Below are 24,624 nucleotides of genomic sequence, written 5' to 3' on the forward strand. Positions count from 1 at the left end.
GACACCAAGGAGGGTTTGTGTGCCCAATAGGAGGAAAATAAGGGAGATAGGTGATGGGTTTGAAAGGAATGGTGGGAGGTGTGTATGTAGTGATGAAGAAGAAGATGATATGAGAATGGAGGGGAGATTAGAGAGAGAAAAATGAGATTTTCAGAGGTTTGGAAAGATTGGAGGGGTAGGAATAGAGGAAAAGAAGCAAATGGGGAAGATATAAGGGGCCCCACACATGTGTACAACGGTCAGCCCAACCGGCTCATTGCGGCCTGACAAGCCTGGACGAACTAGACCGCGAGCCAGATTTCCGTTCTCATGACCTTTATTTGATAATAGCTAATTACTCCGAGCCAAAGTGTCAGTCGAACAACCTTTATTTAATGTTGGCCGATTATTCCGGGCCTAAGTGTCGTTCGAACAACATGCATACACATATTATGCAATACATGAACTTAATGAACCAATTTAAGAAATTGTTTGCTTTGATATATCATCATTACCTACGTTTGATTGTGTTGATAATATGTGTAACTTACGAAAATAGTACTACTAAGTTGATCACTCACTCTCACTTGAGAGGGTGTTTTAAAACACCAAACAGACGATGTAATCGATACAGACACCACCGAAGCGGACGCCTTAAAGGAGGCATATTTGGACTCGATAGAAGAGGTTCTGCATTTTCAGTTCTCCGATGGGCAGTCATAGACCAGCATGCTTCATTGTCATGTTGTTGCTGGAGCGTTGGACAGTGACATTAGACTTTACACTTTATATATTTATCGACATGTATATTGGAATCCCTAGCTAAGTGGACTCCATTGGTCTAGCTGGTTGTACGTATATTTGGAGATTGTCATGAGTATATTCATTTTTGAACTTATATGCATTGTTTAGCTTAAATCTTATAATTGCTTTTTATGTCATTATAGTTGTAATGAGAAATCATGTTTCCCCAAAGCAAAAGTGACACCTAGAATATCGGGGATCGAGCTATGCTCGACCCCTTAAATTTGAGGCGTTACGTGGGCCCCATATAATGGATGATTCACATCAAAGGTGTCAATGAATAATGACCCACATCCAATGTGCGCCCGACATGATGGATGGACCCATCAAAGGTGGGGCCCACATGATGGACGGTCCTCATTAAAGGTGGAATCCACGTGATAGGCAATGGATATTAAAGGTGGGACATGGTGGACAATAATATTGATGGTCCACATTCAAGGCAGGTCCTGTTTGATGGACCAACCACTTCAAAGTTGGGCCCTACATGATGGATTGTTCACATTATAGCTGGGCCAGCATGATGGATGAACCACAACTAAGGTAGGCCTGTATGATGGACAACCCACAACTAAGGTAGGCCTGCATGATGGACAACCCACATCGAAGGGAGGCTTTGTAAGGCAGATGGTCAACATTTAAGGTAGGCCCCACATGATAGACCATTCACATTAAAGATAGGCCCAAGGTGAGCTAACATAATGAATGATCCACATCACAGTTTGGGTCTACATGATGGATTATGGGTATTAGGGTGGACTGGCAAACTTAAGGGATTACATGACATGTCATGATGTTGGAAATCAAACGTATTTTTTTACTTTTTGGCTGATAAATATGTTGTTTATCAAACATATTTATCCAATGAATAAGTAAAGACTAAGATAAGCTATTTGAAACATATGTAACTTATGTCAAGTAATTTAGGGACTTTGTTTTTTCGATTTCCACTCTAAATAATTAATAATGACTTTTGAAAGGTATTTGAATAAGAGGAAAATATATATATAATTAAGCCTCGAATTGGATTAGTTATCATTAGAATCCATGGATCCCACTATGATGTGTGCGTGTGATCATGACCCCACCATTGAACCCATCCAATGGCCCACCGTGATGTTTATATGACATCCAACCTATTTATAAGGTCACATAGACATGGACACGGGAATATCACAAATATCAGTCTGGTAAAAGTTCTGCAACTCTTGTGAAGTTTTTAATGGTGGGCGCTCAATCCTCATTATGTAGCTCACCTAAGCATTAAAGTTAGGCTCATGCCATAAAATGATACTACAGAATGAATGGATAGCCTAGATAAAACATATACCCATGGAGCATTTGTTGATTATCGATTGGTGGACATTTATTGTAAGGTTTAAAATAGAAAGTATTTAATAGTCCTATTTCAACAAACAATTGCCCACTAATTAGGAGTTAGAAATGCTAAACCAATGGAATTTTCGGACTATGCTTCGGGGATAGTAAGTTTCTTCACAATCCAGTCCCAATACATTACGTGCAAACGATTTCTAAGCACATGCGTATCAAGCACCCTATGCAAACAGAGTATCAAATAACTCCATTCCCCGTTAATGAATCATCATCATAGGAGATATAGCTCACGTACTATGGCAAACCAAAGCTGATGTGTCATATACATTTTGCGTCTTGACACGGGTAAATGGATTTCCGTCATGGCTTGCGTCATAAGACTTCTATGCAGCTCCCCAAAACACGTGTGGTATACACGTGTGATTATATAAGCCGTTTATCCGGTGGTTCCATATGCTACCCGACGAAAGTGACTGCTCATCCCTGCCCCGTCAGCTTTTTTTTAGTTGAACTTCAACCAATAATTTTGTTCTGTGTCAACGTTATTTTCTCAAATCACTGATCAAAAGGCCAAAGTAGTTAAGCGACCTTAATCTTAGAATATCTTCTATCAACATCGTATCCCACTAGATCAACGGCCCTGATCACATTATCTCTTTTCCACGTGTGTGGTATGAAGGTAATTACATATATTCCGGTGGTTATTCGGGTATAGACATCTGCACACCGCCGAGTGTGGATTAACTGCAGCCCCAGCCTGACCCAAGACCGCGCTGCCCTTATACTGGGGCCCACATTAATGTATGTATTCTAAATCTATACCGTCCATCATTTTTTCAGATTATTTTTACGGCATGAGCTAAAAAATGAAGCAGATCCAAATCTCATGTGGACCATACTGTAGGAAACCTTGATGATTGAATGCTCCACCATAAAAAACTTTCTAGGACCCACCTTAATATTTCTGTAATGTTTATTTTCCATCCAACCTATTGATAAGGTCAAATAAACCTGGATGAAGGAAAAAAAACAAATATAAGATTGATCCAAAACATTCATGGCCCACAATAAGTTTTTAATGGTCAATCACCACTGTTTCCTACTGTATGGCCCACATGAGATTTGGATATGTTTCATTTTGGGGCTTATTCCCTGCAATAATCTGGAAAAAAGAAGGATAACATGGATATGGAATACATACATCAAGGTGGGCCCCAAAGTAAGGGCCGCACCGTCTTGGGTGGGGCCGGTGCCGCACCGAATCTGCTCTCAAAATTACTATTTTGGATCAACATAGTTGGATAAGAGCGTAAAGGCCGGCAAAACACGCCGATTCCAAATCGGGAGTTATTTAATACTCCGGCTGTGTACATTTTTAATACACAGGGATTTCAAACTGGTAGAAGTGTAATACACTAATTCAAACTAGATTGGTGTTACATCCAAAAATCAGATTGATTTCATAATCTAAACTCTAATTCTCGAACACTTGTTCCTTGAAATAATACCATTGAAAATTTTTTCAACCGTCCAATAGATGTCCACAAATCTGATAGTGGTATAATACAAAAGCTTTAATTTTGGTTTATTCGAAACTTAAATACATTAAATTGGGATGTTTAATTTGATTTACTTGTATGCCACAAATACAATTTCTAAGTTATTTATGAGTGCCTGTGTATCATTCAACACACATTGTCAGAGTATCAAAGTTTCTCTTTTGAATTCGGATAAGGATGACGCAAGACTTCATTTCGATTTTATTTTATTTTTCTTTCTTTAAAAATAAATGAAAAGAAAGGAAGGGATTAGATACGGGCCCGTACCATCCAACACGGTGCTATCCTTACCGTGGGGCCTACCTTGATGTATTTATTATATATCCACACCGTCCATCCGTTTTTAAGATCATTTACTTCATTAATCAGAAAAAAGGGAAGGTCCAAATCTCATGTGGACCATACTATAGGTAACAGTGGTGAATGAATGCGCTGCTGTTAAAAACTTCCTAGGGTCCAAATTAATTTTTATTTACCATCTAACCTTTTGATAAGGTCACATAAACTTCGATGAAGGGAAAACACAAATATCAGCTTGATATAATACTTTCGTGGCCCATTAATGATCAATAAACACTATTTCCTATGGTATAGTCCACCTGCGACTTGGATCTTCTTCATTTTTCGTTTCATGATTTAAAATTATCTGTAAAAACGAATGGACGGTGTAGATATAAAATACATACATCAAGATGAGCCCATCGGTAAGGGCTGCACTGTGTTAGATGAAGCAGGGCCGCACCAAATCAGTTCCCTAAACAGAAAAGTAAAGGGTGAGTGGTGATTTGTGCAAAACGACTGTCGCATCCGACTCTCAACCGTCCACCGCGTGCCCACCTGATGAGTGGACTGAGCCCTTTTGTTCCACGTCATCTAAAGGATCAGATCGGAAACGGATTGGCTACTCCCCCTGCCACCAGCCCGGTGGATGGTGGTCGGTGCTCGTGGGACACACCATGATGTATCTGTTTCATCCATGTCGTTGATCCATTTTTACATATCATTTTAAGTGTTCATGCAAAAAATTGAGAAGTTATAAATCTCAGGTGGACCACACCACAGGAAAACACTAGTGATCGGAAATCCACCATTAAAATCCTCATAGGACCCACTATACTGTTTATTTGACATCCAATCTGTTGATTAGGTCATACAGACCCAGATGAAGGGAAGAAAACAAATATCAGCTTGATCCAAAACTTTTATCGCCCCCCAAAGTTTTTTAATGGTCTACGTTCATTCGAAACTGTTTCGTGTAATGTGGTCCACTTGAGATTGTCATACATCTCGTTTTTGGTCTCATATCATAAAATGATCTAAAAAAATATATGAATGGCATGGATGAAACACAAACATCATGGTGGGGCCCACATAGCACCGACCATCAGCCGCTGGCTGGTTAGCCAATCCGATTCCGATCAGATCCACCTCAGACTCGTCCACGTGTGCAAGCTTATAAGGTGTACACGAAGGTGTGTGCACAAGCACGTGAGCCATCCGTACCATCCAAATTGTGGATGAAAAATCATCTCAAAACCATCGGGTCAGATATTCAACGGTCTGGATCGTGTATCACTCTACCATATGGATGAGTCACCACCCTCTTTCAAAACGGTGACGAAACTGCTCATGAATCCAGCCCGGAAGAAAGGAAAGAATCGTCATCGCTAATTACCGACAACATCCGGTAAAACCAGTCCAAATCGGTAACTTAGATTGCCTCCTAACTGGAAATAGCCAGTCATCCACCTCTAAACTTTCCCTTTCCAACTTCCTACTCTCCGCTATAAATAGGCGAAAGGGGGCTTTGGATAGAGACGGAGTGAGAAAGAGAGAAATGGAGAAAACGAGAGGAGGAAAGCAGTTAACGGCGATAGAGATAGAGAAAGCTCCAGCAGATCTTATATCACCAAGCAGGTTGAGTTCCTACGCTAGGAAGCTCGACGTTATATACGAAGAAGACAGCTGTAGCGGCTGTGATAACAGCTCTGCCCAGATATCTTGCGCGGGTTCTAACCCTGCACATCTGCTTTCTGAGTCTTGGAGGAGGCTCGTCACTCCCACTCCACAGCTGCTTAAAGACTGACTGTAGATTTTCTTTTCTTTTTTTTCTTATTGATGGATGGGAAATCTGTAAAAGATTATTAGTTATTAGTAGTGAAAATTGTACATGAGAAAGGGCTATATTAGTTATTAATCTTTCTGTGAAGAGGAGGAAGATGATACGAGAGAGCAGGAAGAATTTGGATTGGATGAATCTAAGGATCTGATTGGTGTTATGATGATGAGGTCCACTAGATGAACGGATACGATCTGTGATGCGTGTTGTGCTGTATATATTTTATTTTCTCCCGGATTGTTATTGATGGAATGGTTAGATCTTGCCATCTGAGTCATTGTTGGGATGGGGCTCTGTGGGGCCCAAAGTGATGTAAGTATTTTATCCATGACCTTGGGTTGAAACTCTTTTAAATCTACTATAAAGGCAAGAGTACGGACTTGTTTCAACGCTGAGGTTTTGGTATCGATTCCCTAGCGGGGTTGGCTAACAGTGATGGCTAACAGTGAAGTGTGAACTGATAGTGGGATAGAAAGAAAAAAGAAAAAAGAGGTTATCTATATTTGGATGAAGAGAAAACAGAAATATTAGCTTCATCCAAAACTTTTGTGGTCTCTAAGAAGTTTTTAACCATGAGTGTTCAAGCACCACTCTTTCCAATGGGGGCCCATATTAGATATGGATTTGCCTCATTTTTGAACTCATGCCATAAATTTGTATGGAAAACGAATGGCCGAGCACATACATCATGGTGGGGCCATAGAGCATAGTACGTAACCACCTCAGTGTCATAACGCAATCTGTCTACTACAAACATAAATTTTCTATTTATTGCAATGTAATAGCAGTTCTGACAATGCGAGTGATGATACCGACGGAACAATCATAATGTAAGAAAACATCAAAATTTTGTTTGTGATATACTAACTTGTAAGGCCTAAAAAATCAATTCCGATTCTGTTAATGATCTCTTTTACAAGTGTATGAATAGATAGTCAAACTTTGTAATTCTTGATTATAGATGACTCATGGCCTTACTGTATATCTTAGTGCTTGGATTCAGAGATAACATGGCAGGCATCATCACACCTTACATATCTCGTACAAGAACAACTGAATTTTGCTTGAATTTTGAGCCAAACATTATCTGCATGCAACCCACTATACATTTGTTACAAATGTGGCATCCAGGAGATTTTTGAGGTGTAACTAACCACGGCGTGCCCATCAGAAACGTAACCTAAGACCTCCGACTATAGAGGCGTTTCAAAGTTACGGTTGGAGTATGAATTTTCCAATATGGGAGCCCACTTAAAGGCACAATCACCCAAACTACGGAAAGTGCTTAAGTTGATAAGTGATCCAGACCATTGGCCTGACAACCGACTATTGATGGGCATTGATCCATAAAAAGGGAGCTGTTTAACATATATCATATGAAGCCAACCTTTGATGTAGACCATTCATTCATTTTGTTGGGTCCACTTAACACTATCTTCAATGTGAATTGTCCATTGTGTGACCTACTTTCAATACAAACCATCCCCCTTGTGAGGCCCACCTTCGATCAGGCTATCCATCATGCATAGCCCACCTTGGATGTAAGTTGTCTATCATATTGGACATTTGATGTGGATCATCCATCATGCAAAGCCCACCTTTAATGTGGACCATCCATCATGCAAGGTCGCCTTGGAGTGGGTCATTCATTAATAGGGGCTGCCCTTTAATGTGGACCATCCATTTTAATGTGGGTCATCGATCATGTGGGGCTCACCATCAATACATGTAGGAGTCACCTTCAATATCCACAACCCATCATGCAGAACCCACCTTTGATGTATACCATCCATCACATGGTGCCCACCTTAATGTTGATTGTCTCTCTAGAAAAAAGCAAGATTCTTTTGCTCAAGGCTCTTAAGTCATTTTAAGGTATTCAATAACTTTTAAATCACATTTATGAAACTAACTTTTGTCACATAAACTACTGAGTTGCTGCTATCAAGTAAATAAGTAGCTTATCCATGCATTCTCAAACACACACCACACCTGAATAGCCCATGCTGGCACAAACTTATGAGAGAATAACACATATCACATACACACATACAAAAGTCGCCTAGGCAGATAATCTGTCTATGGTTTGTCTAACCCATTTTATCACAAGAGCCAAGAAAAATAGGAACAATTTCTTCCCAAAAGTTGGGATAAAGGAAGAGAAAAATGTTGAATAAATATGAAAAAAAAAACGTATCCCTTGCCGTAAGTGCTACATGTGTGATGTGCATATCAATACATCCCATGTGCCAGGGGTGTCACCATCAATCTTCAAACACCCTACATATGCCGCATGTGTCAATGTGCACGTGCCATAAGTGCTAGAGCATCATAAAATTTAAATATATGAAAATTACATTTTCTAGTTTAATACTAAGAGTACAGACCCGGCCAATGGCCGTGAGAGCTATTGCATCAGAGATTAGAAACAAGAAATCCCGTGCTTTACATTAGCCCCCACATGCAATGGCCTTCAGAAGCAGTGGCGACCCATAAGTTTATGAATGCAGTGAAAAGAAATGAAAGAATCGGACCATAGAGGTGATGGGCGGATCAGACCTTTCCCTTCCCTTTCCTCATTTTCTCAAGCTCCTCTTCAGCTTCTTTCAGCTGCGACCGTAGGATAGACACTCTCTGCTCTAGCTCCTCGACAGTGCCTTTGGTGATAGATGGCTTGTATGGTGATACGAAGTGAGTGGAAAATGCTTTCAACGCTTCAGTTCCACACACCTGCAAAAACCCACTTCCCATTAATGCAAAGAGGAAAATATGCAATGTCTAATCCAGCTCTTGCTTTTGCTTGGCCGGACACAACATACATGTGGCCCACATTTTCGTGATCTAGATCAATCATGTAGAAGATAACACCAAAGGATGATCCTAACCATCAGATTCACTCACGTTAACTGTGTATTAATAGTTGCAACTATCCCTTCACATCAGATGAATAGGATCATCTGGTAGGGGATGCACTGATGCATGCACCATCACTGCATCATGTGATGGGGTGTACCACATCAATTGCTAAACTTACTGATTGGAAGGCCCCACCTATATAGTTGTTGCATGAGAAATGACACCCATTGTTCGCTCCTCACATAAAAGGAGTGCTCACAAACAACTTAATGTAGTGGCATTTTCACACCGAACTCGAGTGGGATAGCCTGTGGGATGCAGGGGCACACTCAAGGTGGGCGGCCCATGTGAGGCGGGCCCCATCTGTGTGAGGCGGGTGGCACCTGTGAGGCGAAATCCATGTGATGTGGGGCCCATGAGGGAGGTATGGTTGAGGACCTAACACATGAGATGTGAGGCCTGGGCTATGAGATAAAGGAATTGATTCACTGTGCTCTATCAATTTGAGCTTTTAGAGCAAGTGGTTAGTTGTCTTGCACAAAAGTGGCATCAGACCGTAAGGTCTCGGTCCTCTACAACATGACCCGCACGATGAGAGGACTGGATGTTTGAGCACTCATAATCTAACACCTCTAATACTCTTTTAACTCAGATGTGCAGTCTCCTTATAGGTTCAAGAGATTAAAAGATCAGACAAGGATTTCAGAAAGCTGCAGTAAGCTACCTCTTCTGGAAGCAATGGTAACTTAGTGATGTTGAAGTCATCATACAGAATGTAGAACTGATCAATATATTTCTGCTGCATCCGCATTCGTGCTTTCAGCAACTTCGATTCAACACCTGCACAAATTAAAAGCAAGCCCGCTGTCATGTTTGTCGTGATAGTAAAAAATCTCAAAGTGCATACCATGAAAGATGAGATTCATGCATGGATGGACCCCTTAGTATTGTATTCAAACATGTAATGCACCTTCTTCATCGAAAATCACTTGATTGATGATGATATTGTGAGTGTCGATGTCAAACTTCGCTAGTTCTTGGACCAACCTCTCTGTTTCATAGAGAGAAAGGAACTCTGGGATGCAAACACAGACGAACGTTGTCAAGTCCTGTTCAAGAAAAGCATGTTATTGTTACAGATCCGAGAGGCGACCGAAAAACAGCTCAAGCACCCAAGGGAACTATAAGATTAATGAAGAGAGGTTATTTTGAAGCACGCTTCGTGTAAGTCTTATGAAATGTGATCCCCACCATATACAACCAAGGGTGGCAATGGGCTGGACAGCCTGCCCAACCCAGCTTTGGGCCGGGTTTCAACCTACTAGCTTGGTCCTTGGGCCAGGCTTGGGCCTTGCATGCATGGCCCTATCAATTATCGGATCAGGCTTGGGCTCAAGAAAAGGGGTGGTGTATGAGGTGGCCAGGCCTACATTAATGAACTGTTGCTACATTCGAACCCTCCCACATGACTCTTTGGTAAAAATGCCATGTCTGGTGCACCTACTATCGTATCATTTTTGCTTGACCGGCCCAGCCCAAGTTTATGTGTGCATGTGTTAATCATAACCATCTGAACATTGTTAGTTTTGCATGTTGCTCAACTTTGAATTCACTATTCATTTGCAGCTAGTGATCAGATGGCCACTGTAGACATCCGCTTGTTTTTACAACCCACTCACATGATGACCCTGAAATCAATGGTCCTTATCATGGAGCATGACTGCAACATAAAGACGAAGAAATTTTGGTGCACACCTCATGGAACTCCATGAAGTGGAGTCATCGTAGCACAGCTCTTTATTGAACAACACTGCAAATTAAAGTAGTGAAGCCATGTCAGGCTGAGGCATGAAAGCCACTCCATCGTTACTTCTGATGAAAATTGATATAGGAAATGTGTTGGGTACATTTATAGGTTCACTTAACAGAAAAGAGCGTTAGGAAGGATTGAAATCTTACCGGATCCTTGAATTGCTTATTCACTTGCTCAATCACATCTTTCATGCCCTCGAGCTTTCCCAGGATAGCATCCTCACCAAATTCATCTTCGAGGCCAAAGAGACGGGTCACCTGTGAAGAATGGTTATCAACACCCACTTTCCTTCAAAACCAAGGTATTCCAAAACGGTTACGTAACGACGATTGCAGAAACAGCCCTGTAACGTCCATCACAGGGCTGAAACATGTTTTTTTTTTTTTTTAAAGAAAAAAAAAAACAATGAAACGGTAACAGCGGTGGCCGTTATGGAATGCCTTGCTCAAAACATAAAAACGATTCAAAATCACACTAAACTTAAAGAATCACAAGTAAATTGGGTACTGAAGAATATAAACTAAGCACCTTGTGTGATGTTGAGTCCATATTAACAAATAGCATTCTCAGCAATTACTGCCCTAGAAATTTCTCGGGAGATTTTCAAATTTGAGGTTTCTCTCTGGATATTATCAAGAAAATCTCACCAAAAATAAAAATATTTCAAAAAAATTCTAAATAAATAAATTAAATATTAAATATATTTATATAACAAATTCCTTAAGTGCGATAAAAAGCATGATATTTTAAATTCTGCTGATATTTTGAAAATCTTGCAATAACATCCTGATAATATCATTTAGTGTATTTTTTTCGTGACATTATCGCAAGATTTTCGGTATCTTGGCGATATTGAAATCACACAAACATCTAGCACATGGAGCTAATTAAGATGGATGGTACAACATGTCGAGTGTCATCCAAGAAACATGGTATCTTTTACGGACCTCAATATACAGTTAAAAACTAACACCACGTGATGTTTGAAAATATTTTATCTGACTTTTTAGTTTATCCTTATTTTCCTCATGAATCTGCATGTGGATACCTTGGCTCCATTTGACATATCTAAATTTCAAGCTGGGTTGCTGGATCAGGTTGATTAAAGACGCTACTCTTATTGTTTACTCTTGCGCAAAAATTCAGTGGCAGGCATCTACTTTGTTTGGACTGAAAGGTTTTTCTTCCCTCCACCACTCAAAAACTTCTAGTAAGTTCTTAATATCAGCTCCCTGCTTCTACTTTTTTTTTTATTTATTGATGGCGACAGGGTGTCCCTACCCCTTTAAGGCCAGACTATTCCCTATGGATGCATGCAATCACCCACCTACCACATGCATCAGGTAATCCACGGGGAGGGGACTTGAACTCATGTCTGTGGGTAGCAAACCCACAACCGAAGCCATTCGCCCAAACTGTGACGGGTCCTTGCTTCTTTCATCCTATGTAATAATGACGACAACTTTTTGAAATTGCTCCCTCTCGACGACACACATCCTCGCTTGCATGTCCAATATTCCTGGACATAGCTCATATAAAAAAAAAATGAGAACTTTATATTAATTATTTGGGATGATTTATGATGATTGGTTTTTGGTTTACTAATGTTTTCCATGGGTTACAGTGTACTATTAAAATATACTAGTTTATTATTTTAAATAATACTACGGACACATTGGCAACACCCTATCCGTGTCTAAAGCAGATAAACATGTCCAAGCTAAATGGGTCTCCACATATTTCAGATCTCAGATACAGGAAGCCAACCTTCTGGAGTTGGTGCAGTATCTGGTCCTTAGCTGCACGAGGCATGCAGATAAGTGGCAGTGGAAGTGGAAGAAACCTCTGTTTCAAATGTTAGCCAGCACAAATGATTAGGAAGTCGGATCTGGGGCTTGATACCTGGGTAGAATGTTCCAGCAACTAAGATCCCAAACAGGAAGTCCCTCCCTCCCCCCACCACTCTTCCACAGTCATTTTGGAATTTAAAATGTTATTTTATATGGACGCTTGCAAGGTAGCCAAAAATTGTGAAGTGCCATTTCCAGAGTACCCTTTGTGCAACAGCAACAACATATAAACAAGAATAGGAGAAAGAAAAGATCCACTATCATAAAGGCATGTATCAATAAAAGCACTTTGACATATGCAAAAGCATGTTTACATGCAAAGAGGGATGCCTGACAGTAAGCTTCTAAAAGGATTAAATACCTTCAGCAAGATCATTCAATCCATCAAATAGCTTATTAGGGTTACTACATCCGGAAAACAATTAATGTGCATACCCATATTTAACAAACAATGGACAATTTCAACCGGTTCTGTCTCAACACAGTCTCAGATCTCACCACCACTAATGGAGAAGCTTTATGGCAAGAAAGTCACGAATTCTGGAAAGCAAGACTCTTTACAGCATTCAAGTCAAATACCTGGCTCAATATGCCTCCAAATCTATTCTTTAAGGTCATCATTTTTGCCAGACCCTTCTCTAATGTTGATGGGAATTGCAATAGCCGCAGCGTATGGCCAGTTGGAGCTGTATCAAACACTATAACTGAATAATCCATCGTTTGCACCAACCTACATCACAAGAAGTGCTAGTTTAAGAAAACAGCCCTTTTTTTTACCAATAGAAATAATTACGATTGGCAGCAGAACACCAGAAATATGTGATGATATCATTAAAACAAGTCATATGTGTGGAGTTGGAAGGACAGACCAAAAATATGAATGGGAAAAGCAACCAGACCATAAGGGCATGTAAGTATCTCATGAAACAGATAACTGCAGGTGCACATGTGGAACATACCAAAAAATTATTTGGAGAGCTAAAAAACAATAATCTGGCTATTCAGATTTTCTTTTTAACGCCGCCCCAAACATTTGGTCTTTGTTGCTAAGAGGGGGAAAGCGTACTCATACTCTGCTGTGTAAAACAAAACTCATATCTTGATATCTACAATGGCACAGACATGTGAAACAAAGTGGCAAAAACGATCTATGAGTATGTGGAGAGAAACAGCTGCCATGGTAGTCAAGACCCTTCTATTCCCATCAAAAATAGGAAGGGTTCCGACATTTCTGCCTCTCAACGAGGAACCACCACTGCTAATGTATTTGGATTTTGCCTGACATGACGAAGAGAAAAAACTCACTTAAGCATCTCAGCAAAGCTCATAGCTTCATCAATCCCAGGAATTGCATTCGCGAGCTCAGAAAGAAAGCTGTCCATCCCTTCCCCATTGGGCAATTCATCATTCTCTACATTGGGATCCACCTCCTGCAGAAAATGGGCCAAATTTCTAAGCTGATCTAAGTCGAACAGAAAGAAATATAAATGGGCAATAAAAATCAAGGTCTGATTTTAAGGTAAGTAACTAATCTAACAAGCAAAGACAGTAGGAGAGAGAGACAAAACCCTATCAAGGTACAGAGCCCTACCAATGAGATGTTCAAGACAATAGAATAATTTTATCAGTGTAGTTAAAGAAATGATAGTGTCAAATAAGACAATCTGTTACAACTGCTTTATGTTATTGTCTAGGATACATACTATGCATTTCCAAATAAGAGTCTAACAAATTCTCAAACAACTCAAAAACAATAAATAAGGAGAAAAAAAGAAAACATTTCAGGGAGAGCCAAGGACTTTGAAAATGACCACTTGGCATTCAAATCACAACATTAAAATTCAAAGAAAGATAGATGCCTGTGTAAAAAGCACATCTAAATGTTCATGCAAAATAAAAAACAAACCAAGAAATTATATATATATATATATATTAAAAAGAAGACAAAATAATCCAGGAACTGTTTTTTTTTTTTTTGGAAGATGAGAAATTTATTAAAACACACAAGGGAATACAAACTCGAGGGGAAAAAAAGGATAGAAAAAAGAAAAAGAAAAAGAAGAAAAGAAGAAAAAAGGAAAAACGAGACAAAAGACTGGAAAGCCTAAAGAAACTATACAAATATAAGACATCTATAACAACTAAAAAACCTAACGAAACAAACCTAACAAAACCTAGAAAGAGAAGAACAAAAATACAACATCCAGAGCCACGTCTGTATACACGGGAACTGGTAGAGAATGCCTTCATCAAAATAAAAAATTACCAGAAAACTCAAGAGCATAACTGAAATCTGTATACACATGTTCAACAGACAACAAAAATAGAAAAAAAAATGCAAATTCAGAAAAAGGGTGCATCCCAATTTTATCAAAGATACAAAATACATAGAAAGGCTTTCTTACATGCTTGAATATACTCACCATGCAAAATCAGAAACAAACTGTGAAACTAAAAAACAGAGAAACGAAAAGGGCATCAGTCAAATTCATCAAAATCTCATTTTACCAAAGAAATCAAGAAAAGAACTAAAACCTATCCTTGGACATTTAACAAGCTCAAAATGCTACATAATAACATAAATCCAGAAAACGACCATTGACCAAAATCATCAAAGATGCAAAATTTACATTAAGGTTAAGAAGCACTCTTACGAGTTAATGTAGTGCAACCCGGTTATCGAGTCAATGAGATCCCGACACCCAAATCGCAAATAAATGGACAAGAGTACACCCACAAGAATATTTGGGTAGAGAGAGAAATACTTAATTCATATCAAACTTCATACACTATTTAAGAAAATATCACACTTAGAAAAATTTGGAATGCCCTACACCGCTCCCCTTTTATAGACCCTAAATGAATCTTTTATGAGGATTCCCAACTGAAAGATTATTTTAAATCAAGCTAATCTACCTAAGATGGTACAAGCCTAATAATAGTAAAAGCAAATCTAGAAAATAATCCTCAAAATCTTCAATCACACCTTTAAATCACTCCAAATCATCTATCACATCCTCCCACATCTCCCACAAATAGTTAATTATAGCTCTTTATAATTAGGCTCCTAATCTATAAATAAAGAATCCAAAATCAGCACGGTGGGCCGTGGGCTTGCATCATTCCCCCGAGTTAGAAAAAAAACTCAACTTCGGTGAGTTGGATGCTTCATACATGTAGTAGAGGTTCATATCCAATCTTTTTAATTCATCACCTGTGATCCGTGTACATTCAGAATAGGGCTTGTTCTTCCATTGCACCGAGTATTGCTTGTATTGGTCTCGTTGAGTTTCAGTAGTACTCATGCGCAACACTAGTTCAAATTCTACCTTCTTTTTCTCCAAGAGATGTTTATCCATGTCAATAATGACTTCATCTTGTATGTTAGACACCTCGCCATGGTACTTGAACAAATCCACCATGTTGAAAGTTGACAAGATATCCAAGTCATCTAGTAACTTGAACTCATAGGCATCATTACTAACTTCCTCTTAATTCAGCATTGAGCAATCTTCTCAGACTTGAGCTTGTTCTAAGTTCCCTACGGAACTTTTTATTTATTTATTGAGATAAACTATAACAAAGTTACATTCCTTATATGTCCTCCCACCGATATTCATTTGCAGCTTCGGGGTACTTGGTGTTTCTCTCTTCATTATTCTTTATTTGAGCTTGCAAGACTTAGATGAGCTTGGTGAAAGCATCATCTTCTTCACTCACTTGATCTTATACCAGTAATGTTACAAAGTCAAGTACATGATGTGGACTTCTCCCATTTATGATTTCAAATGGGAATTTTTCCAGTGATACAATTTAAGGAGCTGTCATAGGCAAATTCAGCTTGAGGTAGAGCCGAGTCCCACTAAGATACATTGTCGCCTACAATACTCCTCAAGAGGTTACTCAAGGCTCTTGTTGACTAACTCGATTTAGCCATCTGTTTGAGAATGATATGCGTTAGAGAAATGAAGCTTAGTCCCCAACAACTTCCATAAAATGCGCTAGAAGTGCTCCACAAACTTCAAGTTGCAGTCTGAAGTTATTATTTTTTATATCCCATGAAATCGCCAATTTTTGTAAACAATATGCTGGTGATATGCACAACGTCCATCGTCCTTATGCAAGTGGGCCATTGAAAAACGGTCCACCATCCATAACAAAAATAGGATATGCTCCCCAAGGTGCGACTGGAGTGAGAAGCAAGGTATAAAGGACAACATTCTGCATGTGACCTTTGGAGACTTGGCATCGGTGACATTGCGCTGCAAATCGTTCAATGTCATGGCACATATGAGACCAGTAGTATTTTTCCTCCACCACAGCCAATGTTTTAACTCTCCCAAAGTGTTCACCTAGTTCTCTTTCGTGTAGCTCAGATAGGATCCTCCCTTGCATTGATCCATTAGAATGCATAAAGTAAGAAACCTTGAGCAAATATCTATCATGTGAGATGAATTCACACTTTGGATCTTGGCCATCCACACATCTGTCGAGCACTTTGCTAATGGAGTCACTGTATTGTTCTTTTAATGCTTCAAACCCCACGAACTCCATGACAGGTGTTCCTAATAGAACCACCCTCCTAGGCAAAGCATCTGTTACTTTGTTATAACTTCAACTTAGTGATGCAAAAGGAAAGTATATTCTCGTAGGAAAATCATCGACTTCACATGACGAACATTCAGCTTCTCTTGGGAGTTGAAATGTCTCAATGCCTTATGGTCCAAGTATAGAATGAACTCCCAATGAATCAGGTAATGCCTCCAATGTCGTAGCACATAAACTACAACATAGACTCAAGATCATACTTGAAGTAGTTCTTCCGTACACATTAAGCTTCTCGCTAAAGAAAGCGATTGGCTTTCCTTCTTAACCCTATACTCCAATGCCAACATTTGAAGCATTGCTTTTCACTTTAAAACTTGAAATCCAGAAGTGCAAGAACTGAAGCTTTGTCATCTTTCTTTCTTTCTTCTTCTTCTTCTTCTTCTTCTTCTTCTTTTATTTTATTTTATTTTATTTTATTTTTAATGGCACTGAAGCCTTGGTCCGTCGCTTTAGTCCATATTGAACTTGCCTCCGTGCATATAATCAGTGAAAGGTGTGATAATTGTACTAAAATTCCAGATAAATTTTCGGTATAATGTTGTCAAGCCATACAAAGAATAGACCTTCGAAAGGGTTTATGGGGTGGGCCACTTTGTAATGGCCTTGATTTTCTCCTGGTTAACCTTGATCTCTTTAGCAGACAAAAATATACCTAAAAAACACAACATCATCGATAAGAAATGAGCATTTTTTTCAAGTTAACAAATAGTCACTCCTATAGTACATCAATACTTGTCATAAATGATCAAGGTGAATAGATGAATCGGGATTAAAGACAAGAATATCATCGAAAGAGACAAGAACTTTCCCATAAAGAGGCCAAGTACCTCTGTCCCCATCCTCATGAGAGTGCTCGGTGCATTTGAAAGGCTACATGGCATGATGAGCCCACTCTACAACTCGTCTCGAGTCTTAAATGCGGTCTTCCACTCGTCCTGGGCCAAATACATATTCGATGATATCCATTCCTTAAGTAGATTTTTGAAAAGACCTTTGCTTCTTGCAGCATGTTTAGCATATTGTCCAAGCAAGGATATAGGAAAACGGTATTTGATAGTAATTTAGTTGATTACACGATTGTCCACACATCCTCCACAGGTTAATAATGTAGGCAACACATGGTAATATACTTTCCTAACTTACCCTTTTGTAGCAACTCAGTAGCCTTCTTGTGAAGCTCGGCATGTTCGATTGGACTCATTCGGTAGTACGTAAGATTCGGTAGACTCGAACTTGCCATTGAATCAATGGGATGTTGAATGTTCCTCATAGAAGGAAGTCCAATTGGGAGTTTTATGGGGACTGGGTTTTTATATTCATGAAGGAGCTCTTATATAAGAGACAAAACATCTGACTCTTTTGTGTCTTCTTTAACAACCAAGACATAAATGACGCTAGTCTCCTTGCTTTCCTCTTCGAACTTTTCTACACCGATCAATTTTTTACCATCGTCTTTATCAAATTTGAGCGCTAGAAGATGTTTCATTAGATGTAATGTGATATTAACACCATCCTTAATGAAGGAATATATGTTAATCCAAGTCAAATGAACCATATCCCGGTCCCACAACTACGGTCTTTCTAACAAAATGTGGCATGCATCCATGGGACCATGACACATCACATTTCATCCTTATTCTTAAATCCAATAGAGAAGGGAACTAAGCACCTGGTGTTAACAAAAATTTCTCCCACTTTCTTGAACCAACAAATTTAGCATGAGCGTGTGTGCTTATGTTCTTTGAATTTTAACTTATCCACTATTTTCTGTGAGACAATATTCTCACTGCTCCCCCCATCTACCAAAATCATGCATATCTTCCTACCAGAAGTACAAGTGGTGCGGAAGATATTGTGTCGTAAGACTCGTAACCATCTCACCTCATCAATCACCCAATGCGTCGATAACATCGTCCATTGGATGACTAACGACTCGCCCCTATCACCAATATGTAGTCCATCATTGTATGCATGTTCTTCATATTTTATGTTATCTTCATCTTTCATTTGCATGCAGTGAGGAGTGTCTTCAACAAATTCTTCTTCCTCGGCCAATTTTTTTAATTGTGGACTTATGTTCCGGATGGTGAAAAGAATGATGTTCTAGTTGCCCACACTTAAAGCACTTGCAATGAGTGTTGTTTTACCCCATTTCAGGCATATTACTCCCCTATCCATAATCACCTCTCCCGGGTTAGGGTTTGGCTTCATTATTGAATGTTTGCCCATCGTCCTTCGACCTATGGGAGGTCTTTTGGTTGCTTAAATGGGAAGTTACCCATTGTTGATGACGATCCTCATGAGGCACCAAATCATCTCCAAAGTCCCCAATTAATCATCTCTTCAGATTTTAATGCAAGTGTATGTGTATCAGATATCTTAAATACATCTTTAAAAGCCAATTCATTTTTATTTTTATTTTAATATCCAAGTTAAGAACATTAAGATATTTTGAAATCTTTTGGTCTTCATACTCATGAAATCATGCCCGTAAATTCAATGCATGGAACCCCCTCGGTGTATTCATTTACCAATTTGTTCTGTGACATAGATTATGACATCTTCTATAAAAGTCACGAGCATAAGTTGCAGGTAGGAAATTCCTTTTTAGCTTCTTTTCCATCTTCTCTCTAGAATTTACTTTCTCCTTACCTTGACGGATTTGTTCAACTTGGAAATCGTCCCACCATGCTAACATGTGACCGAAAAACTTCTTAGTTACTAACTTATCTTTCCGATTGTCCATGATTTCCTTGTGCTTGAACACCTTGTCTACCTTATTTAGCCAATTGAAGCTGTCAACATGCAACCGGCCATGGAATTATGGAATTGCCACCTTCATTTCGGGCTCTCTATCACGTTCCAACAATCGAAGAATTCGATCATCGGTGTCTTCACAAACCGGGGCCACCTATTGTTGGTTAGGACCTTGGCGAAGACCTTCCCCCCATGTGTCCTGTTGCTTCAACTTCGGTCTCTAAATTCCCTATACACCGGACTTCTCCTACCTAATTATTGAGATCGCCTATCATATGCGTGAGTTAATCTACTCGCTCTGTAAGTGTGCAGATCAATTGGGTCACTTGTGCAAACTCTTCCTGTATCACCCCTTTCAACGACATCAGGTGATAATGTAGAGTAAAAAAATCTCCAATGATGATATGCTTTGATACCAAAATGGTGAAACCCATTTATCGAGTCAATAAGACCTAGACACGCAAATCGCAAAGTGGACAAACTACACCCACAAGAATATGTGAATAGAGGGGGAGAAAAACATTTGTTTGATATTAAACTTCTTCTTACAATACTTATAAAAACTCACACTTAGAAAATTTTGGAACGTTTACCTCCTACATTCCCCCAATGAATCTTTAATGAGGATCCCCTCAATTAAGAAATTGATTTCAAATTAATCTAATCTACCTAAGATGGTAAAAGCCTAATAATAATGAAAGCAAATTGAGGAATAAAATGAAAAAGTTAATCAAGAAAGCGAACATTGATTGAATGCATCAAAGATGTGAAGTTTAAAGGCACACTAGTTTCTTTCTATTCTTCAGAACAGATATTATTTTCCGGAGTGCTTGCAAAAAACTGATCTCTCTCTCTCTCTCTCTCTCTCTCTCTCTCTCTCTCAAAAGATGATGCTCTCCCAGGTCTCCCTGGCCCTCTTTCTTAGCACTTCTCCTGCTGATTCCCATTCCCTTATTGACAATGCAACAACGGGTGAATATCAGTCTCTGGCTACAACAGCTGCATACTTGACAGAGATACAATACTTGCTATCTGAGCTTGGCAAAAATCTCTCATCACAGCCCACTTTCTTCTGTAACAGCATTAGTGTGCCATATCTAGCCTCTCATCCAACCTTCCATGCTTGCACTAAACACTCTCGAGTCTTGACAACCATTTCATATGAGAATGTCTAGCAACTTGCCTACCAAATTCCTCATTTGTTTCCTCTGATCAAGTTGCCGTTATATTCACCAAGAACCTCTCTTCCAAGAGATTCCAATTTGTTCATGAAAAGCTCCAAAGTCTCATCAGAGCTGTTGAGCTTAAGTGAAGGAAATAAGTAAGATCATACAAATCATCCAACTTTATTCAAATTCAAGCCTCGGAATGAAAGAAACAGGACAAAAAAAAAAAAAAAAAACTCTATTTTAAAATTCTCATAGAATTATGGAGTCCCTTATGATATCAATCCACAAACCAAATCCGAAACAAAATCGTCTACAGAAAACAAGAAATAAAAGAGACCCAAAAAAGAAAATTGAGTATGGAATGGGAATCGTACCATTGCGTAGAGATTGGTGAATCCATTGACCAAGGTAGGGGTTTTGGTGAATCGCTGCTGGAACGCATCGCTGAGATTATGTGCAGGGTCAGTGGATATGATGAGAACAGAGGACCGGACTGTCGATAGAAGGATCGAAAGGATCGAACTGCATGTCGTCTTCCCGACACCGCCTTTCCCACCGACGAAAACCCATTTCAGGGTGTCCTGATCCAAGATGTTCTGCAGCGTCCCTTCCAGTAATTCGCTGTCAGTTGCCATCTAAGAGAGAGAGAGAGAGAGAGAGAGAGAGAGAGAGAGAGTTCTCTCTGTAAAATCAGACCCAATACCCAAAACTAGAAAGTTCTCCTCTCTCTGTAAATTCAGACTCGATACCCAAAACCGGAAAACGGCTCTTTAGATCTGTTATTTCTCGGAGAAAACAAGAGAAATTCTAGATTCTCTCCCCTTTTTTCTCTCAGTCTGTCTAAATTCAAATAGCAGCAGAAGCGGAATTCTACGCCTCATGCGCTACTTAGAGGGAGTTCGGAGTCGGCGGCGGTGACTTCGTGTTGAGGGAAAGAGGGATCAGTGTCTTCGATCCAGAACCACGTACGTCGGCACGTGCCCATAAGATGCTCACCGTTCAATACGAAGGACGCGGATTTCCTTCCTGCGAAAGCCTTTCGCAGGAAGTTCCTGCGCTGGGAACCAGGTGGGGCCCACTGTGATGTTTGTTAGAAATCCTCCCCTTCCATCCGTTTTTTGAGTTCATTTCAGGACATGATGCCAAAAATGAACCGTATCCAAAGCTCAAGTGGGCCGTACTAAAGGAAAACGTGGTTACGTAAATTCCTACCGTTAAAACCTACCTAGGTTCAATAGTGATGTTTACATGCCATCCATACCGTTAATAACTTCATTCCTATTGGGATGAACTGAAATCACAAATATTAGCATGATTCAAAAGTTCTGTTGTCAACGAATATTTCAACTATGGACGTTCAATTATCACATTTTCAGCCCACTTGAGCTCTAGGAAGAATTCATTTTTGGCATGATGCCCTAAAATGTACTCACAGAACAGATGGACGGGTAAGATTTCTCACAAACATCACAATAGGCCCCACCTCGGTTCCTTGCGCAGGAGACTTTCGCAGGACGCGGATTCCGTGCGAAAGCCTTTCGCAGGAAGTTCCTGCGAACCCAGGTGGGCCCGATGTTTGTGAGAAATCCTCCTGACAGTGGGGCTCATAGTGATGTTTCTGTCTTAAATCCACGCCGTCCAACCGTTTTGAAAGCTCATTTTAGTGTGTGATTCCAAAAATGAAGTTGATCCAAATCTTACATGGACTATACCATAGGAAACAATATTAATTGAATCGACAACATTAAAAATATCACGGGCCTACCGGAATGTTTATTTTCCATCCAACCTGTTGATAATGTCAAAATATTTTGGATAAAGAGATCACACAAATATCAGCTTGATCTAAAACTTTTGTGACCCATGATAAGTTTTTAACAGTTGATTACCATTGTTTCCTGTATTATGGTCCACCTCATTGATTGGATGTCTTCAATTTGTGCAAGAACAAAGGTTTCATCCATCAAACAAATTGATTGATTGTTTGAGAAAACCACCGATTGAATGTATTGGTCTTTGAATAGTTTTAGACAAGTATGAACTTGGAGACTCAATCGATCCAGATAATTTGGAAAAATCAAGAGAGTTATCTAGACGATTTTGAGCATGTTCGATTGCTCAAATATGTGGCTGTTGATTGATTGATGGTCGCTCAACTGGTGTTGATCGACCAAGTGCATCAATCGACGATACGCATGATTTTATGTAATTGCACAATTTGTTTCTTAAACAAGATATAATTCTATATAAGGGTTTATTAACACAAGATTAGGGTAATTGGAGACTTGTTCTAGAGAGAAAGTTAGGGTTTTGAGAGGAATTTGTCTAAAGAGACAAGGATTTTTCCATGTAAGTTGCTTCCATATCTTGTAATTTGTTTTTATGGTGGATTTGTTTGTTGCTTTATGTAGTGGTTTTTTTTTTTTCGGCAAAGGTTTTCCACTTAAAAGTGTGTGTTCTCTGTGGTTGCTCGTATTCTTTCGCTTCCTATTGCTTTATTTGATCTTATATGAGGTTGCTTCTACGTTGAACGAGTTGCATAAGGGCTTGCTCAATTTTCCCAACAAGTGGTATCAGAGCATAAGTTGGGTTTTTAGATTAGAACTGAGATTGAAACATGACGATGAAGGGATCAAACGTGAAGTATGATATAGAGAAGTTTATCAAAAAAATAACTTTAAACCATGGAAGGTAAAGATGAGAGGCCTTCTAGTTCAACCAGGGTTGCAACAGGCATTCACCGGTAAAGCGAAGCATCCTGAAACTATTAGTGAAGATGAATGAAAAGAACTTGATCAGATGGTGTTTATTTCGATCCAATTATGTTTGGCGGATGATATCCTTTATAATGTCATTAATTAGACAACCACCGCAAGGCTATCGATGAAGTTGAAAAGTTCGTATATGACGAAATTTCTCCCAAACCATTTATATTTGAAGAGGCAACTATATAATTTGAAGATGGCGAAGGGGTCAAATCTCGATGAGCACAACAACGCCTTAAACAAACTAATTTGCAAACATATGAACATGAAAGTGAAGATCGACTAAGAAGATAAAGCCTCAATCCTATTGTCACCCCTTTCGGATTCCTATGAGAATCTGGTCAATACTTTGTGCCATGGTAGAGATAGTTTGGACTTTGACATCGCTATCTCATTGCTTTAGTCGAAGCAATTAAGAAGGAAGAATGGTGGAAAAGGTTCATCTACGGGAGCACAGGTTGCAAGGGGAAGAACATTTGAGCAAGAGAAAGGAAAATCGTGATTGAGATGAAGGGCAAAGTGAAATTGAAGTGCTGGAAATGTGGTAGACAGGGACATATGAAGGACTGTTAGTCCCCTAAAGCCCATAAAGATGAGAATTCTGGAAATTCTACAAAGGAGGCCAATTCAACAAATTTTGGAGAGGGGACTAGTGAATACGATGTGTTGTTGATGTACAAATCAAGTCACTACTATCAAGAGTGGATTTTAGATACATGAGCGTCCTTCTACTTGACTCCCTATCGGAGTTAGTTTACTACGTACAATGAGTATTATGGAGGCCCGGTTCTTATGGGCAATGACCATGCTTGTAAGATTGTTGGAATTTGATCTATGCCTATCAAGATGTTTGATAGAGTGGAGCTATTCTGGAAGATGTGAGGCACGTTCTTGATTTGAAAAAAAAATCTGATTTCTCTGGGAGCACTCGATGCTTTATGATGCAAGTATGCTAGATATGATGATGTCCTAGAAGTTTCAAATGAGGCACTCACATTATGAAGGCACAG

At 39.4% G+C, this 24,624-nt stretch overlaps 1 protein-coding gene across 1 annotated transcript; it reads right to left on the bottom strand.

The window, feature by feature from the left end:
* Window positions 1-7,918: 7,918 nt before the first annotated feature.
* Window positions 7,919-21,817, bottom strand: LOC131248467 (ATPase GET3A-like). The gene is made up of 7 exons (XM_058248744.1): window positions 21,224-21,817; window positions 13,621-13,745; window positions 12,895-13,045; window positions 10,612-10,722; window positions 9,623-9,761; window positions 9,377-9,492; window positions 7,919-8,526 (listed from the first exon to the last, which is right to left on the bottom strand). The coding sequence occupies exons 1-7, from the start codon at window positions 21,482-21,484 to the stop codon at window positions 8,350-8,352; spliced, it is 1,080 nt and encodes a 359-aa protein (XP_058104727.1). The 5' UTR covers window positions 21,485-21,817; the 3' UTR covers window positions 7,919-8,349.
* Between the last annotated feature and the right edge of the window lie 2,807 nt (window positions 21,818-24,624).

This window comes from Magnolia sinica, chromosome 6 (assembly GCF_029962835.1).
Source record: "Magnolia sinica isolate HGM2019 chromosome 6, MsV1, whole genome shotgun sequence".
In the NCBI taxonomy this organism is placed as follows: Eukaryota; Viridiplantae; Streptophyta; class Magnoliopsida; order Magnoliales; family Magnoliaceae; genus Magnolia; species Magnolia sinica.